The sequence below is a fragment of the Sprattus sprattus genome (assembly GCF_963457725.1).
Source record: "Sprattus sprattus genome assembly, chromosome: 17".
Lineage (NCBI taxonomy): Eukaryota > Metazoa > Chordata > Actinopteri > Clupeiformes > Clupeidae > Sprattus > Sprattus sprattus.
The window spans coordinates 25476877-25496204 of NC_137915.1; the positions used below are offsets into that span (position 1 = coordinate 25476877).

At 46.2% G+C, this 19328-nt stretch overlaps 1 protein-coding gene across 3 annotated transcripts in view; it reads left to right on the forward strand.

Annotated features, from left to right (window-relative positions):
• Positions 1-5132: 5132 nt before the first annotated feature.
• tnikb (TRAF2 and NCK interacting kinase b) overlaps positions 5133-19328 on the forward strand; it is a 51927-nt gene continuing 37731 nt past the window's right edge. For all 3 annotated transcript variants that reach the window (XM_080854769.1, XM_080854770.1, XM_080854771.1), the window contains exons 1-2: positions 5133-5417; positions 14828-14893. In XM_080854769.1, coding sequence (XP_080710895.1) covers positions 5361-5417; positions 14828-14893 — 123 coding nt within the window. In that variant the 5' untranslated portion in view covers positions 5133-5360. The remainder of the gene's footprint in view (positions 5418-14827; positions 14894-19328) is intronic.

Consider the following 19328-nt stretch of genomic DNA (forward strand, 5'->3'; position numbering starts at 1 on the left):
GCTAAAACAGGTTGGCATTGTCCTCTCACAATACAGCCTTTGTGGCTGCCTTTGTTAGAGTCAGAAGACAAGATGCCAGTGCTGCAACAGCTCATAAATCTGAGGGCTGATTGATTTTTGCCTCTTCTCCAGCAGTTGGCCTGTGACCTTATTTATCAGCTCCCAAGGTTCAAAACAATGTGTTCTTTTTTAAAAACTTCATCTGAGTGCCAGTCCTTAGATCTGCGAGCATGAAAATATGTGAGAAATGTGGCGCATAGATTCTGGTATGTCTGGGGTGGATATGAATGGTGCAGGGCAGCACCTAAGTTGCCCTCTATCTTCTTAAGCGCGCTCAACAAACACTTCCCCTGGCTTCAGTGGGAACATTCTGTCTGGGGAGCAAGGTTCCCCCTGGCAGGAAGGTGTGAAGATATGGATGAGGCCCTGCTCTTTTCTGGTGCTTCTACTCAGAGGTGCAAGAAATTGTGTGTGTGTGTGTGTGTGTGTGTGTGTGTGTGTGTGTGTGTGTGTGTGTTGGGGGGGGGGTGGTCCCCTTATATTCAGAAGAATGCTTCGAGTGGCCCTACATTCTAATACGAAACTGTATTTGCACTAATGTGTTTTGTCAGATCCCAGTGACCTCCACTGCTTCCCTGACACTGAATCTCTCCTCCACCTTTGATTCCACTAATGAGATTCCATAGCTGGGGGATTCAAAGGCTGAACTTGCATTACCATTCTATTTCATGGCAAGAGCCAACTGTCAGTGAAGAAGTACTACAGCTGGGCTGATGCACACTGAGTCCATTGAGACCCCAGGATTTGGATTCATCCAGCCTGACACACTGACTAATTATATCCCATGCTATTTTCATCAATTTAAAACCTCTGCTGATGGACGTGATATTTCACGCCTGAAAATCAGATGTCACTGGGAGACAAGCGTCACTGAAGACGTCCTATGGCAGACCCCTCTGTCAATAATGCCCTTCACTCTGATTATCACCACACAACAGCTCTCTCTCTCTCTCTCTCTCTCTCTCTCTCTCTCTCTCGCTCTCTCTCTCTCACTCTCTACCTGGCTGTCATAGGCTTTGGCTCCATGTTTGTAGGGACATCACGCCCGTGTGGCGCTACAAGCGATGGCTTCATCTTTTGATCTTCTATCTGCCTCCCTCTCACTCGATGCCCCACTTTTGCAAACCCATCAGCTTCAGAAGACGTGCCACTAGATGGCAGCCAGTTGTGTCATGGTCCACGTAATCAATTTAGGAAATCTTTACAGATGCCCTACAGGCGGACATCCTTTTGATAGAAAGTAGATTTTTTTTAATTTAATTTCAATGTTTTCATTTTAGGGGTTATATCTCACCAGCAAATAACTTACAATGCCATAAACAGACAGTGGACTGCAGGTTTATTAAAAGCTCACTGCTTGGCCTTGTCCAAGGACACATTTTATTGGATTTCAAATGGAGTCTAACACTGTATAGCTATAAAAGCTAGCTGAGGGTTTCCCTGTATGCTACCCAGCACCAAAGACAATAGAAAATATGAAGAGAAATAAGAAGGGGGGGGGAGAGAGTGGAGAGGGAGAGAGAGAGAGAGAGAGAGAGAGAGAGAGAGGATGTTTTCAAGCGGAGCAGATGCACACAGGAAGGGGGGGGGGGTGCTTTATGACAACCAGCTGCTTACATAAACGGAAGGTGTGAGGAAGTGTGCGCTGTTGTGAAGTTCACGGCTCCTCCTGTCTGCTGTACGCCTTCCTGTTTTCTGAGAGCCTTACACTGTACCAGTGTGTTTTCTCTTCTCCGCTGGGCTCTATGCAGCTCTGTCTGTCTGTCCACCTTTTCTGACATACACATTAGATTAGATCATGTGGAGAACTGTCTGTGTTTCTTAGTGGTTTGAAGTGATGGTATCTTGAGATAAATGGTGTACTTGAGTATAGAGACTTGTCAACCACTTTAGTGTTAGTTAAAATATTCCTGCACAGAGCAAATGGTTAGGTGTATGTTTTACTTATTATGCTTTTGGTTTTTCAAAACACACCCACATTCACGGAGAGAGAGAGAAATAGCTCTATGATGTTAAAAATGTAGCGTGCAAGGGGGGTTGTATGTTTGTGATAATGCTAGTCATGTGCGTAAATGAGAATGTTAAAACTAAATTCTGTGTCTAATGTTCCATATTAGAATGTTCTCCCTAATGTGTTTCCCTGCTTGTGTCAACGTTAGCGTGTATTTCTGATATCACTTTTACTCTGTGTGTTACAGTGTGTGTAATTGTAGTGTGTGTGTGTGTACTCCATTTGCTACACTGGTGCCAGAAGTGGGATGGAGATGACCGCGTGCTGCGGTATGGCTAAAGGACATTATATGAGAGCCTTAACAAGGCTAGACCAGGCTGTGTCCCCACCCCGAACCCGATAGGAAGGAATGGTGGATGGCACTGGCACTGATTGCCTTGGCCGATAAGAGGGGAGTGAGTTGCCCAGAGTACCCAGGGACCTCGCTGCCAGCGCACCAGGACCGCATGTGCCAACACGCCCATCCTAGCCAAAAGAGGTAGTTGCGCAGCTCCAGGACCAACCCCTGCTCTATCCACCAGCAGCTCCAGGACCAACCCCTGCTCTATCCACCAGCAGCTCCACCTCAGAGCAGCTCCAGGACCAACCCCTGCTCTATCCACCAGCAGCTCCAGGACCAACCCCTGCTCTATCCACCAGCAGCTCCAGGACCAACCCCTGCTCTATCCACCAGCAGCTCCACCTCAGAGCAGCTCCAGGACCAACCCCTGCTCTATCCACCAGCAGCTCCAGGACCAACCCCTGCTCTATCCACCAGCAGCTCCAGGACCAACCCCTGCTCTATCCACCAGCAGCTCCAGGACCAACCCCTGCTCTATCCACCAGCAGCTCCAGGACCAACCCCTGCTCTATCCACCAGCGGCTCCAGGACCAACCCCTGCCCCGTCCACCAGCATCAGGACCAACCCCTGCTCCATCCACCAGCAGCTCCAGGACCAACCCCTGCTCCATCCACCAGCAGCTCCAGGACCAACCCCTGCTCCATCCACCAGCAGCTCCAGGACCAACCCCTGCTCCATCCACCAGCAGCTCCAGGACCAACCCCTGCTCTATCCACCAGCAGCTCCAGGACCAACCGCTGCTCCATCCACCTGCCAGCTCTCTGAGGCTCTATGCTAGTGGAACATGAAGCTACCTTGCTAAAGTGGAGAGGGGTCACTGGAGATCTACCTGGTACAAGTGCCGCTGGCAGCAAGCTTCAACGACTGGTAATCTAAAGAAACAGGAGGGCAAGGCGCTTCAAGTGGTAGTGGACATTCGGCCGTTGGAGCGGGCCAGTCATGGAGAGAGCATGCCAGTCATCAAGAGGGGGCTACAGTGCCGGTTTAGCCAGCAGGTGAAAAAAAAACTGGAGCGGGCAGACACAGCAGAAGGACTGTCACCCTCAGACATCATCTCATCCCTCCTCCCTGAACAACTGGGTCCTGGCACATTGCCCTGCCCTGGATGGACGGACCTGCAGGGCTAGGTGTCCACCAAGCTCTGCTTCGCCACTGTCCCTGGGGAGCGGGCACAGATGAGAGGGAAAAAGTCCATACGGGTGACCGTCACTGGTCGAGCAGTCAACCGTTCGTTTCAGCTGGCCAACATCCAGGATCCATGCATCATTGGACTCGACCTGCTGTCCAAGTGGGGAGCTGAGGTGGATGTGTCCGGAGCTAAGGTAACTCTGGGCACTGAAGCCATGGCTCTCCGCACTGCTGGTGAAGACAAGCCCGTGACCAGAAGACACACATCACATCCAGTCTGCGTTTGCACCCAAAGAAGTGTCAACTGTTCCAGCGAGAGACCGTGTTCCTGGGCCGTGTTTGGCCGACCCGATGCTCCCACGTCCCGCTACAACAGTACCAGGTGGGGTGCCTATGTTTGATGCCCTCTGTCGAGGAGAGGGCTTTGCACCCGGAGACAAGAAACGTTCTTGGACGTTGTGTATAGGGTGCAGCTGGTTGAGCGGAATCAAACAGTGGTTCTCCACCAGGACCGACCACTACCCTACCGGCCCCAGTCACCATAAACAACCAAAGCTCCCCAGGAGACTTGGTGTTAAATGCTTGGGTCGTTGGGGACAAGTGACCAGCCTGGGGGCACTGCGTAGCGTGTCAGGGGGCTTGAGTGCTTCCTTGTATGTGTATGATGTGGTTTCACCGTATGATGCTGTATGTAAGTGAGAATGTTAATGTTAGATCCTGTGTCTTATGTTCTATTTTAGAAAGTACTGGTGTTTCCCTGCTTGTGTTTGGGTGTATTTCTGTTATTCCTGGTTCTGTGTGTTTTGGGTAATTGCCTGTGTAGTTCCCTGTCTGTTTAGGGTGTCTGTCCACTTTACCAAATGTGTGATATAGAGATTAGACCCATCTAGTGTTTCTATATTCAGTGATTTCCTTATGCTTCCCTCAATAAATGGCAAAGACTTCAAGAGAAGCCTGTATATAACTCCATTGGCAATAGGCCATATTAAAATACACACGTTAATACAGGGTATAAGATATTATCCACAAACTATATTATGGTTTGATGTTGTTATTCTTCTAATTTACTTGTTTTAAAGTGAATGCCTGTTGATTAAGTCAAAGTGGTCTTTACAGGGGGTGACTCGAACGAGCCAGTTCATCTCAAGGTTAAGGGAGTTCATTTCATGCTCCATGTGCTTCTGGTGCTTTTGCATGTTTCAACACTGCAGGCGATAACCTGCAATGTCGAGGCATGGCCGACACACCTAGGCTACGCAAATGTGAACCGTCACGGAATCCAGCTGTTTACCAGCCTAGTTTGCACAATAAAAATCAAATGTCTTACCCACAGACAAACACGATAACATTCACACAGAATTGTAGGTTACTGATGTTGTACATATCTTTACGTGGGGGGGCGTGTAATGACACTGTAGGCATCCTGAGTCTCCCGAAGCTCCGCCCGTCTCTTGTCCTGACCACTCCCGACAAGGTTCTTGATTGACACTTTTCCGCCGGGCCAGGATATGCGTGTATGTGCGCGCCTGTGCTTTGCCCGATTTTGTTATAGTTCATCTAGGCGATGTAAACGGTGCAAAGCATGTCCTCCATACATGCGTTAATGTAGCACCTGAGACACTGATCCTTCGGTTTCATTCTCGGTTTTTTTTCCGGGATCACGGGGGAATTGCAACTGTTTATAAGGTATCCTTTAGATTCCATCCGGAGGGTGTAAGCTTACTGCCAAGGATTCAACACCGTGGCCGAGGCGGATGTTGTACTCAGTCTACATGATTTCTTTGGTGTCATCAATTTGAAATTTAAAAAGCAAGATAATCATGGCGAGCGATTCTCCCGCTAGAAGTTTGGACGAAATAGACCTTTCGGCTCTGCGGGTGAGTAGCAAAAAAAAAATCAGCTATACTGTGTGTGAATATGTCTTGCATCTCTGTCATTGATGGTAGGCAAAATGGGGGTTGATACTCGGCGCCATGCACCTGATCGCTCCTGTAGATGTCACAGACTAGCTCACGAGTCGCTAGTGTCTATTACAGCAAAAACCAACAGGCGTTAATAGAGGACGATCGTTTCAAAGATAAATTAATATGTGATATGATGCAACTGTGAACAAGGGGGTATATCTGATCTCTTTGAAGATGCAGTTACACATGAATTCACATCTGATTTAATTCCCTGACAGTCCTTCACGATGTTGAGCTCAATATGAAACGGCACGCTAGTATATACCATTATCTTATGGTATTGTTTTGCAGAGTATTCGACAAAACCATTTGCAATAGTATGTTGTAATAGTATAGTCATGTTTATAACATGGTAGCCTAATGTTGCCTAATTGGAACGAAGAACACCCACGCGATGAAAAGAGTTGTCGTAATGTCTTGACAAATAACGGCGGGATCTGTCGTTTACATTGAGATTACTTAAAAATGTAGGGCAAATGTGAATCATATGTCATATGTAATGGCTGCAACATTTTCCGTTCACATTGTAGGACATTTTGAAAAAATGGTAGTAACCTATGCCGGCTCTCCATCTTCTACGCGGAGATGCTCTGAATAATTTCCTCTTAGTTGTGTCTGAATTTCTGAATATTCTGTACGCGTAATTCTGGAACATAACACCATGGGATGTGTGTGTAGGCCAATGTGTTTGTATCATGAATTTGCGTTGTTATTCACCGTTTCCTCCGCCGCCCCGAATGGTAAGCAAAACACACACCACACCACACCACACCACACACACACACACACACACACACACACACACACACACAGGGGAAAGATGGTACAGTAGGCTTGAGAGACTCCTGCTGTGGCAGTATTGCAGTTGCGGCTTCATCGTCTCTCTTTTGTTCACCCCTTTTAGAAATCATTTCCCTGTGACATACATTCACTGGCTGAGTGGACACTCTCCGACCGCGGGCCTCGTGCGCGGTGGACTAAGCTTTTCAGACAGTCCAGCTCGGTGTCTGAATTCAGCGAGATGAAAGATCGTGCGTCGCCGTAGTCATCAGGCACGTTAGTTACGCAACGCGATCTTACCTGCAACGCTCGAGTCAAGTCTGGACATGATGGGCGTTGTAGCGAGTGCATCTGGCTCTTCAACTGTTTGTGTGGGTTTTGCCCTAGTGAACTGTAGTGATATTTTTAAAACGAGTCTCAAGAGTAGAGGTGCTTATGAATACCCCCGCTTTGCAACTGCCTTATGAATGATCTCAAATGGACAGTTGGAATGGCCAAACCCTTTTTGGAATATAATTTTGTTGTTTCCCCGTCAGTTTAAAAAGAGACAATGTATGGTTTCAGATGTATAATGGGGTTGATTGGGACATGATTTTACTCAGACAATGTCTTCTTCTCAAGGGAAAATGTTGTGTAGTTGAGTGATACCGTCTGAGGGATCACCCATAAATCACAGACATACCCAATATCACATTGGAGATACCGGTCTATCATGTTGTATCATCCAGTGTCAGGTTTTTACGGGCTTTTAGGTGACAGTGGCACCCACTAATGGCTTTCTCTGAGAAGCCAGATGATGCCAGTGATGGTGTTGGAACATGAGAGCCACCTGGCTGCTGTCCCTCTGACCTAAATGAGCTTAGTTCCATTTAGCACACAGCAACACTCATCTCTGTGTGGGTGTTTGGCATGCTCATCACATCTTTCTGTTCTTTTTTGACCTCACAGGCTCCTCTCTCTCTCTCTCTCTCTCTCTCTCTCTCTCTCTCTCTCGCTACGTCTAAAGTGGCGAGCATGCCATTACATCACTGTTTGATTTGAAACGGTGGCCCTGGCCATTCTTGCCTCTGCCCACGAGCGCAAGCCGCGCTCCCACCGGATCAGTGGTGCCAGTGGAAAATAGGTCATGTAGAGGCAGAGAACAAGGTCTTCCTTAGCTGGGGAAGCATTTTAATGTTGCACACTTTCTTAGCGCTGCATAAAGCAGACTGATGGACAGATGCCACTTAGGGGGGGGGAAATGATTTTCAGAGCAGAGAGATCAGTGCAGCTCAAGAAAGACAGACGCACAGTACCATCCCATATGCGAATGGCTTGACACCAATATTATCTTGCAGCTGCATCACTGACCAGTGTAGTCAAAGTTGTCCTGGAATTTTTGTCAGTGGTGAGTCTTCATTTGTCTGGCCAGTGAGTGTTCACTGGTGTGGCCAAAACAAAGAACACGCTTTCCTGCATACACGTATGGAGCATTAATCTTTGAAGATAAGCACCGAGCTCTGTGAGGCTGTCGGTGGCGCAGAACTGTGACTATGCTCAGCTTGTTTTGAAAACATGGGAGGAACACAAGAGCCAGGCATGCATTTTGCTTTGTGAATAATTAATGGCGCCGAGAGCGGACCTCTCTGAGAGCTGTCAGCAGAGAGAATAACGGAGAGAGAGAAAGAGAGAGAGAGAGGGAGGGAGTGACGAGCTACATGGCCGTATTCGTCTGTAAAGCCCCCCCACCCCCAACTCCTCCACCCCAGCCCAGCACTTTTTTTTTTCCGGTTGATGTCTCTGGAAGCTGAAGGCCCCAGGGCTGTGTTACTCAAACGTTAAGCAGCATGGACTCCTTCGTGCCACACACTGGAAACCCTTCATCCTCGGCTCTCCTGTACCAAGGAGGAACGTGGGTGTTGTGTGTGTGTGTGTGTGTGTGTGTGTGTTTGTGTGAGGGTCCTCCTGTACCAAGGAGGTACGTGGGTGGCTGTCAGAGCTTGAGGCCGAGCTGCAGCGTGTTTAGCCCACTCCACATCATCATCATCGTCATCATCACGATTAGTGCCACCGTGCAAATATTAATCTTCTCCGCTCTCTTGTCGCCATGCCAGTGTCAGAGGAAGAAGAAGAGAATAGCGCTCCTTGTGAGGGCGGTCAGGATTTTGACTGTGGCCTGTTTGCTGACTGATTAGATGTAATTCTTTGTGAATGGCTGGGCACAGTAACAGATTACCTGCCTTACTTCCAAATGTCAGGCTCATCTAAAGGGGAAGATAGTCGCTGTTGGCAGATGGTGAACGAGTAGAGGGATATTCCTCCCTCCATTCTTTCTGCACACATTGCAGTGGATCGTTGAGGTCACATCTAATGATGTGTATTAATAAAGATTATCTCCCTCTGGAACGAAATACTGTTTTCTGATTGGCTAATGGGGTGTACAATAAGTTCGTATAGATGGACACCTTGGACGTAGTTAGTAGAAAAGTTAAGTTGCCGTTCCATATCAATGCTCTTGAATGGTTACCATTGACAACCAACGTAACGTTTTTTTTTCTTCAAAAAACGCACTACTTTCTCTAACGGGAGCACTAGGCTTCAAATCAAGAATTCATCAGGTTATTATGCATATTAAGTTTCCTAAAGAGAAAGGAAATTCTAAATAATAATAATAATAAAAACATTTTTGGATGTTGTAAACGGGAGATAAGCGGGATAACAGCCTCCGAGCTGTAGCCTACGGTTCTACAAAGATAATGGACTTCGCGTCGTGGAGTTCTTTGCCCCGCAGCGTCCATTATCTTTGTAGAACTGTACAGCTCGTCGGCCGTTATCCCTTACATGAGAGGGCAAGTTCCCAACATTCCAGCTTTTTTTTAACAAGTGTAGCTTATCATGGGCCCACGTGACTTATTGTTTTGAAGCAGACAGATGTTCATGTGGAACAGATCCTCACATCTGAGGTTATTTTTACTGTCTGCTGTGTTTCTTCTGCTTTCAGGAGACACTGCCAAATGGGGTATTGTTTTGCAAAGCGGAAGCACCAACGGTTTAATGCCAAGGGATTAGAGGTTTTTTCGGATGACCTTGAATTTGGAACAAGTATATTTGTCTGTTTATTTAAAAAAAAAATGTTTTTACAGAAGACACAGGCAGGCAGATGTGAGGGTCATGAACTCTGAGCGCTAACAACACAGCTATTACAAACCAGGAATGAGACTGTAGGCCCAAAGACTAGAAATTGGAGTTGACACACATACTGAGGGACAGATATTTCGATCCTGCTAGGACCAATCTTCATCAGGTCAGCTCATGAATAACTACTCCATTCAGATGCCCTTTACTATCATCTCATGTGGTGCTACCATGGTGAGGGAGGGCAGTGCCCCTTTGTCAGCAGCACTTCAGTTTTGGGACAAGGCAAACTTCCTCCTATATACTGTCATGGTTAAACAAATCAGTAATTGCATGCACGCACGCACGCACACGCACGCACACACGCACGCGCACATACACAAGCACACACGCACACACTACACACACACACACACATTACTAGTAACTAGTAATTACATTAATGTGAATCACGAAAAGTATAGAATAAAAAGCATAATGTAAAGATGCTATACTGTGGAATATACTGTGTGTGACATATCCCCTGTTAAAAACCCCTCTGGTGTACCATAACTAGCACGATATGCTTTCATGGGAGATTGTTGTTTCTTAGGGAAAGATTTTGTATTCTGGAGACCCTCAAACAGATTGCACAACTTTCCCAGGTCAAGAATCCATTTTCAGTTAAAGAATCACAGCCTGTTTTCCCTACAATCTTTAGAGTCACCTGAAATGGCTCTGTTCACATTTGCCTAATGGAGGGTTTGTGCGTTCTTTCAACATAAGCTTTTACAGGCGTTTTCCAGTGTTTGTGTTGCTCAACTGGCAGAGCAACACGCTAACGATACCAAGGTCAGGAGTTCATTTCAGAAGGGGGCATGCATATTTTATTTAACACACAAACCAAAAAGTATCCCACTGTGAACTGTAAATTTCTTTGGATGAGCGCATCTGACAAATTAGTGCACGTAAATAATTTTAGTGGCGAAGAACCATTTTCTCCTCAGATGAACCCCTTTTGACAGCCAATCAAATTACACCCTCTCCTCCCTTGCTTCTAAAGCAACGTGTTGATTGACAGGAATGGGTCATAGTTCAGTCTGAGCCACTTTATTTCCTAATTACAGATCTAAGATAGTGTATGAATACCAGAGTTATTCAGGGCGTACACACTGAATGGGCCGTTAGAGAATTGTGAGGAGCAATTTGTGGAATTTCCTGAAAAGAATTGCAGACTGCACCTTTAAATGTAGTTGTCCAGTGTAGAGCGGATCCCCACAGGTCTATTCAGGAATCAGCATGCCGCAGCTATAAGTGGTCTGTGTTTGTCTTTTTGTCCTGGATCTCATGCAGAGATGTGTGCCTTCATTTTGTTTCGTTGTTTTTGAGGTGAGGGGGGCTTATATGGTCTGTGATTAGACCAGATGTGCACTCATGGGCCTCTCAGTCACTTAACAGATCAGGCCCTCCAGGATTTAACCATCTTGCATTTTCACAAATGATCACAAATTCAATTCAATTCAATTCAATTTAAACCACAATTTTTGACAATTCCTGCAGCAAATTCCATCACTTTTGGTCATAGCAATTACAACAACCCCTTGCAAGATCCTGGAGGGACTGACAGATGGAGATGTTTCATCTCAGTGTTTCAGAAGCCTGGTTTCATTTATAGCTACAGCTACTTTGCTGTCTAGTCATCACTGGTTGTTAGGTCTTTGTGACCTGAAAGGATTCCACTCAACCGCACCCATTTCAACAAATACCAAGCGCTTCACAATAGATTTACAGTTCTCATTTTAATTAGCCGCTGAAATCTCCTGGCTTTTGGTCCCTTCAGTGCAACAGAGTCAAAGAACTCTTTCAGATAACCAAAATTGGGGAATTGAGTGATGTAACACAGAATCAGCAATCCTAGCTAACCCTAACCCTAATCATAACCCCCAAAACAAACAAATGGACAGACACAAACATGACTAGCAGATGTTAAGATGGGTGACACAACCAAAACAAAACACAACAAAAAAGATCCCATTTGTCTCCCCCTTGTACATGATAAATCAAGTTTGAGACAGTTGGCCCAGTCACGTCATTCACATTTTCCAATTGAAAGTTTCAGCTAGCCTAGCGAAAGTGCCACAGTGATCGCCTCATCCATCAAAGCTCTCCTCTCTCTTTGAGCCAGTGTTAGCTGGCAGTGCCCTATTCCAGGGTGTCTGGCTGTTGTCATGCCCGCCTGAGGTGTTGCCCTCTGGAGAGTGGTGAGGACCGCCTCTGTTCTCTCTGCCCCTGTGTTGTGCTCCTCGGAGCGGTGGTGAGTTATGGTGTTATTTCCCTGTAATGGAGGAAGGAACAGCCGTAATGGCGTGTAATTTAAAGCCACTGAACACGCTCCCAGGGCCACCATGGGAAATCAGGCTCCTGTTAGAGACAAGGCAGTTGGAGGCATGGCTCTCTTGCTCTCTCTGGCTCTCTGGCTCTCTCTGGCTCTCTCTGGCTCTCTCTGGCTCTCTGGCTCTCTGCTCTCTGGCTTCACAGCCTCTGATGGAAGCCGCTCGTTTTCTGCTTTTTCCCCTTTTCTTCTTGTTTTTTTTTTTTTTGGTGTTTGTTTATCCAAAAATGTTGCAATCCAAGTTTGCAACATATAGGACAGACATTCACAAAGCATATATGGGATAGAGAATGTCATCCACATGGTGGATAGGAGTCATCCATGGTGTGCGTTGTAGAAGTAGGAGTTGAAATTAGTCTTTTGAAATCTCTCTTCAGGTGTGTAGATGTCCTCTGCTGGCTTGAGACCAGAGGTCCTGATGGGGGTTGGCTGGCACAGCCCATCTGGCCTGATGGCATATCAGAGTGAAATAGCTTTGGGGAGCAAATCATATCCCAGTAATCCCCCTCAATATAGAAGCTCCAGCATGGCACCGCTCCATACACCTCCTCTCATCCCAGATCATGAATTATAAAGTGCTGGTTATGTGCACTGTAGGGTGACGTAGCAAGTGTTTTTTTTATACCCTGAACTACTGACTACAGGTCAGGTTGCTGTTATGTTATTAAGGTAAGTCTTTGGACAGTGGGATAAAACAGCAGAACCTATATGTGTTCTGTGAAGGATTAAAGCATTTTTTTAATACCTGATAGAATTCTTATTTTCACATTATTAGTAGGCATAATACTAGTAAGATTCAGGATGTTTGTGCTAGTTAGTTTTCTTTGACATCATAGTAACTGAATTCACCTGAACTGAAATGTATCGCTGACACAAATTTGGCAGGCTTTCTCATTTCTAATGCTAAACTACAATGCTATACTATGTGATCTGTATGCTGTCCTCATTATTAAAATTCATTAATAACAAATTTAGCCATAGCCGTGCTCTCTCCAGGTGTGACAAGGCTGTTTTTTCCCCAGATACATTTATCACTATTTTAGAGGGGGGGGTTTGTCATTTGAATTGTGTCATGGTCTCCTCTCTGTGAACTGTCCAAAACAGGACAGATGGGTGGCGGCTCCCTTTACCCATCAACCCCCAGGGGTCTGTGCTGATGTGAGTCCGTGGCGGTGCACGTGACGTCATGTTGGAGAGAGAGTCTGCTGTCTGAATCAAAAAACGAGAGACCGGCTGTGAGCCTGACCTAGTTTAACTACACGTACTTAGTGACTGGGTTGTTAGAAGTCATGTTCGGCTCGAAAGATTGCCACTAAGCTCGGCCTTCTGCATCCGCCCCCTGCTGAGCGTGTCAATGCTTGATGCTCATCAAGATGCTTTTAATCCCTTGGTAGCGAAAACTCATGTTTACTTGAAAATAAACAGCCGCGTTTGACGTCCACGCCACACTTATTGAGGCTCTGGTGCTCTTGAATGTTGGCGTGGATATGTGGAGAACAGACTGACAGAGAGGTGTGTTATTAAAAGACCCACTGGATAATTCCTAATTGCCAACCCTAAGCACTTTTTAAGTTGCACTGCTTTCTTAAATCGACTGCAGGATAGGGCCTGTTAGTCCCAGCTCTCTTCCTTCCCTGAGTTTTCAATCCCTTCTTCTCCCTTACCCTCTATCCTCTTCACCTGCTTCCTCTTTCAGCTGCGTCCTTCCTCGACCTTACCCCCCGATATGGCTTAGTTGAGAGAATAGAAGCGGATCACAAAGTTGAAGCGCTCTTCTCCACCTCCTGTGAGTTGAATGGCAGCTATTGTTGGATTGCCATGGCAACCTTTCCTGTCCTGCTCATTGTTAGAGAAGCTTTACACATAGTTCTGGTTCATTTCTTTCTTTCCGCAGGGTTGTATTTCTGTTCGTTTGGCACAGTATCCCTACAACCAACTCAGCAATGATGACATATAGAGTGTTCTGAAAGTGACACAATCCTAGCACCAATGAATGTAAAAAGATGGACAGCATGGTGTCATGATGGCGCTATGCACTTGCAATATGGAGAAATTAAAGCAAAACTGGTCAGCCATATTGGCAAAATTGTACCCAGAGTCTGCCCAGCAAGTAGTAACCAATTAGAACCGGCCGTATTTGGTTAAATGGCCACTATTTTACTACTAACTTCCATCTGGTTGCTTCACTATTGACAGCACATACGCTGTCCATGTTATCAACAGTAGTTGCTTAACACAAACCTCTCTAGGTGATTAAAAACAGGGTTTTTCCCACCTACAGAAATCTTTACTGAAATCCTCTTCATGTACAATAAGTCATACAATTTGTCTATACAGTAGTCTAGTGTCTAGTTGACCTCTCAGAGCGTATGAATCACATGGGTGAATGAGGAAGTTGGAATGAGGAATGAGGAACTGTTGAGGGATATACAGCAAAGGTGTTCTGATTCATCAGGTAGAAAAAGCATTTTCAAGAAAATCTCAGACTGAAAAGAATCAATGACTACATTCTGATAAAAACAAAGACATAGACACATTCTGGTGAATATGTTTAAGAACACAGAGGTGTATTTCTTTTAGTATTGATTAAACACTTGACATTTATTATATGCTCCTGGAGAATTAGGTTTCCTCTAACAACTGCTCTGATTTGCAACATTTGTTCGGTCAGAGTTGGGTAATCTAATACTCTTTAAAATATAATAACATTAGGTGTGGGAGCATTATTGGATGTGATGAATCTTGTGTGACATGTTGATGTGGCTGACAAATTTGAGAGTAAATCACTTTGTCAGGGAAGAGAGCCTGCTCTTTTAGAGTCACAAACAAGATTCCACAAGCATGACCTTGCAGAGAACAGCTGTTAAGATAGCTGATATCAATATCTGAAAGAGTTTTTCCAAGCCATGTAGTGCCATACAAGACGTGTCTCAAGAAGGTTCTAGATACATTTGCACTCTTGCAACCAAATTAAGAGATAACAAGCCTTTAATGGTATGTGATTGAGAGACTCATTGCAGCTTTCAGGCTCTTTAAACTGTTGTTTTTGTCTTTACAGGACCCTGCAGGCATATTCGAGCTGGTGGAACTTGTTGGGAATGGAACTTATGGTCAAGTGTACAAGGTAAGATCTGGCCACAGCTTCCAAAATGGCCTGTAATTCAATATCCTTGTTTCTATATCTAGGGGTACACCCCGCTGCAAAGTTGGTGGGAAAAAGTTAATTATAGGTTCTTCACACCTTCCATACCTGTTGGCACAGTTTTCATTGGCAGATTTTGTTTTTGTTTTCTTCTCATGGGTATCATTGGCCACCACTCACAACACTCAGGCCCCTCTTTGTCAGATATGCATGTACCTGCTTGCAGTTTAGAACAACTCTGGCTTCGAGGCTCAGGAATTCAGCAACATGTCAGGACCTATGTGTTTTTATGCTCCTAGGCGCTTTTAAGGATGATCTTTCAACAGGAGCCCATAGCACCAACCGTCCTCCTGGATAGGCTACCATTTAAACAGTCTCTATGGTAGGATACTATTTAAAGGCTACAGCGTGTGTAATGTGTTCAATTTTAGAATTAAAGAACACTAGCTACAGCTACACCCATTCATCTAATGTGTGGAGATCCAGCTCAGATCAAGCTCTTGTGAGCGCTTTCAGAGGAAGCTGCAGTGACTGCTGTGGCAGGGTTTACCGCTCCTGCCGAAGCCCCGGTGATGTAGAGCTCCCATCTGTCATGTCTCCTCTCACCAACAGCCCCTAACTGGCCTTGTTCTCACACAGCACGACGTACTGATGAATGACCGACAGTCAGGATCATTGATCTGGGCTAGGGGAATCACAGTAAAATGGCCTATGAGTGTGTTTGAAAGCTGTGTCAGACTGTTACTGACAGGATCTGCAAGTCATTTGAAAGACCTCTTTGTGTGTGTGTGTGTGTGTGTGTGTGTGTGTGTGTGTGTGTGTGTGTGTGTGTGTGTGTGTGCACGTGCGCGTGTGTGTGTGTGTGTTTCTATGGTGGAGGGGCTGTGGTTGTAGATAGGGGAAGTGGACAGCACTTATGGCTATTGTAAGTGTGCTTGATTTCGCTAAAAGGCTCATTTTCAACTATCCTCCCCAGGGTGGTCACATTTGTGTGTGTGCGTGTGTGTGTGTGTGTCTGTGTCTGTGCGCGTGTGTGTGTGTGTGTGTGTGTGTGTGTGTGTGTGTGTGTGTGTCTGTGCGCGCGTGTGTGTGTGTGTGTGTGTGTGTGTGTGTGTGTGTGTGTGTGTGTGTGTGTGTGTGTGTGTGTGTGTGTGTGTGTGTGTGTGTGTGTGTGTGTGTGTGTGTGTGCGCGTGTGTGTGTGTGTGTGTGTGTGTGTGTGTGTGTGTGTGTGTGCCTGATTCACACATGCATTATGGTGAGACCTCATTAAAGTGTCCATCAGGTATTTTTCACTAATTTTGGGTCATCTGCTATTATTTGTACCGGTTTATTTATGCCTATAGATGAATGAAAAAACATATCATTCTACCTCACATTCTGAACAGAGAAAAATGACATGGGAAAAGGATGTCATATCAGCTGCTCCTGGGCAATGTGCTATCTGGTTCTGAGGACTTATTTCAGATGACATTGACCCAATTCTGTGGCAGAAATGCCCAAGAGAACCCCCAACCCCCCCCCCCCCCCCCCTCTCTCTCTTTCTCTTTCTCCCTCCAACCGTTGACATTGCTGACGATGCTAAGAAACTGCATAGGATCCCTCAAATCAGGAGTATACAGTTGAGGGAACACTTCTGTGTGGCCACCTCTCACTTCCTAACCTCTTCAAACCTCCACAAACAGCCAGTAGAGATTCCAAAGGTCCTGCTGCTGGTCCTCATTCCTGTCCTCTCACATTCCTGCTCAGTGGTTTGAGTCTCTCTGGTCGACCCCCTCTGGCAGTTGGATGAGGAGGTGTGAGTCATGTTGGGTTTTTAGCAAGAAAAAACAAACAATTAAGCCCCTTCCCTTCTAGGGGCATAAGGCAGTTGGCTTTTTTCCCATAACAAGCCCAATGGCAAACAGCAGTCCTGTTAGAGTGTCAGTTGTCAGAGGGTAAAATCAAAGGCCTAAAATCATACCCACTTGCAGAAAGTCATGTGCATAAAGCTGTAGTTGCGGAAGTGGTGGAAATGTTCAGCTTCTTCAGTGAAGAGGCAGTGCGTGTTTTTCTAAAGGTCAGAGGATGTCTGAAGCATGTGAAACGTTTCTAATAAGGGAGGGAGATTTACGCCAGAAATGACATCCTTAATGTGATCGCAGTGGGCACTACAGGCGGGAAATGGCCTGAGGGAAACTGAGAGAGACGAAAGAAGAAAGAAAGAAAGGAAAATAGAAAGAAAAGGTAACATATCTAGGCAGGAGTTTATAAATATGAATGCCAGTATAATACCCTCTGAACCCAGTTGCAGTGCTTCCCTGAGCGGCCAAAACAAATCTCTGCTTTAATATACAGGAGCAAATCTGGTTTTATCTGCAGGTCAGAAGTCCCTGTTCCTGACTTTGTGTTGGTGCCGTCATATTCCCATCAGGCCATGGTGCGGCTCTGCTGGCTGTGGTGTCGTTAGCGCAAGTACGCTGTGCGGCCTTGAGGATAAGGGGGAAAAGCCATAGAATCTTCTTGATCACTTGTGTGTGGGCAAATTCTCATTTCTTCACCCCACATGTTAATACTGTGAATCGAGCTCCGAAGGTCTTTCTAATTCCCTATTCATTTCCTATACTTATCCAACGGCAGTGATCTTTCTGAAGGATAATGTGTCATCTTGTTTTTATACGTGATCCGATCATCGATCAAATAGTTCCGTGAAAGCAATTAAACACTGTATAAGCCGTCAGTTTAAGGCGAATTGTGGAGAGATGAATGTGGTTTATGTGAATGAATACCGTGTATGAGCCAAGCACAGTTGTGAATGCCTTGGCAATGTGAGGATGAATAAAAGGTTTTTTAATTAGTGTCTTGGTAAAAAGAAATGTCAGTTCCCTCTCTTCTTATTCCCTTTAATGCACATTGGGAAGCCGTGTGTGGACGAGTCAATAGGCAGCCAGAGAACTGTCAAAGTAAGAGCGCAGAAGTCTCTGAAGAGTCAGCCCCCTGATTCAAAACAACGTGACTAGATATGCGGAAATTATCCTCCTGCTTTCTCTTTTTTTGAAATGTTATTTTCTTTCTTGAATCAAGCTTTTACAACCCAAGAATGTAAATCCGCTTCGCTGACAACGAAGAGCTTCTCTCTCTCTCTCTCTCTCTCTCTCTCTCTCTCTCTCTCTCTCTCTCTCTCTCTCTCTCTCTCTCTCTCTCTCTCTCTCTCTCTCTCTCTTTCTCTCTCTCTCTCAGTATCTGTGATATTTGTACGCTCAAAGAAGAAAAAAAAGCGGCTCATTTGCTACCCTGTGCGTTCCCATTGATGAAGCCCTGTGGCTCTGCGTTGTCCTGCTCTATTTGGTGTTGCTGTGCTGTGCTGTGTTGCGCTCGGCTCCACTCCTCTTTGCTGTGTGTGGTGTGGGGGAAGGGTTCGTTGAGAGGAGTGGCTGGCGATGTGCTTCTCTGGTTAATAATAAAGCCCATCTTTTTTCCCTGCTGAAACTGGCTCGTTAAACAGAATGGATTGGTGCGGCTGACCCAGCTTCAGTGGGCTTCTATCTGGTCTTGCGTAACGCGAGAGCCTGTCCACTTTGGCCGATCTCTGCTCTCTCTCTATCTGCGCGCTGCTTACTGCTTGCCGCTCCAAGCGTCTGCCCGAGTCAGAGGCAGCGGTGGAACTGGGTTAATCTGAGCAGGCCTTTTTCATACTGGAGTTGTAGAGCTGCAATCTCCCCCATACTAAACACACACACGCACCTACATGCACTGTGGGAGCCTGGCCTTGCAAGGGCAAACAGTGGGTATACAAAACTGGAAAAGAGCAGTCAGACACAGGTGTTGCGGTGAACAGAACTAAGGAGTTTATTTTACAAACTGAAGAGGGGAAAGGGAGGGGGCGCAAAAAGGTAACTCAAAGATCTCCACCGGGCTGGCCGTTGGCGTCAGGGGCTCCGTCGGGCTCTTCCTGAGGCAAGGGAGAAATAGACACGATTAGTCCTCTTGATTCAACTGAAAGGCAGGCCACAGGCCTCTTACCCTGAGACTGTCTTGGAAGGCGTCTGGTTCTCACTCCTCAGTAGCTCAAGACAGTCTCCCGTCCAGCTCCTCTGCTTGAGGTTAAAAAGGCTCCTGATTGCCTAATTGATTCAGTGCACCTGTGAGGGACAACCAGAGACACCTGGGGGGGGAGGAGTTCCTTATGAGAATCCTCTGGAGTAGTACCGCCCATCCAACACCATGCCTCTTAATTGCCTTCGTTTGGCTGTACTCAGCCATGTGGGGCACTGCTCACCGGCTGGGCCATCACATACCCCCCCCCTCAGCTCCGAACCACATTGGGGAGCGGCAGACCACAGGCAGTCGTCCCTTCTCGACATGGCATCAGCGTTCCCATGCAGCCTTCCGGCTCTGTGCTCCACTGTAAACTTAAAGTCCTGCAGGTGAAGAAACCAA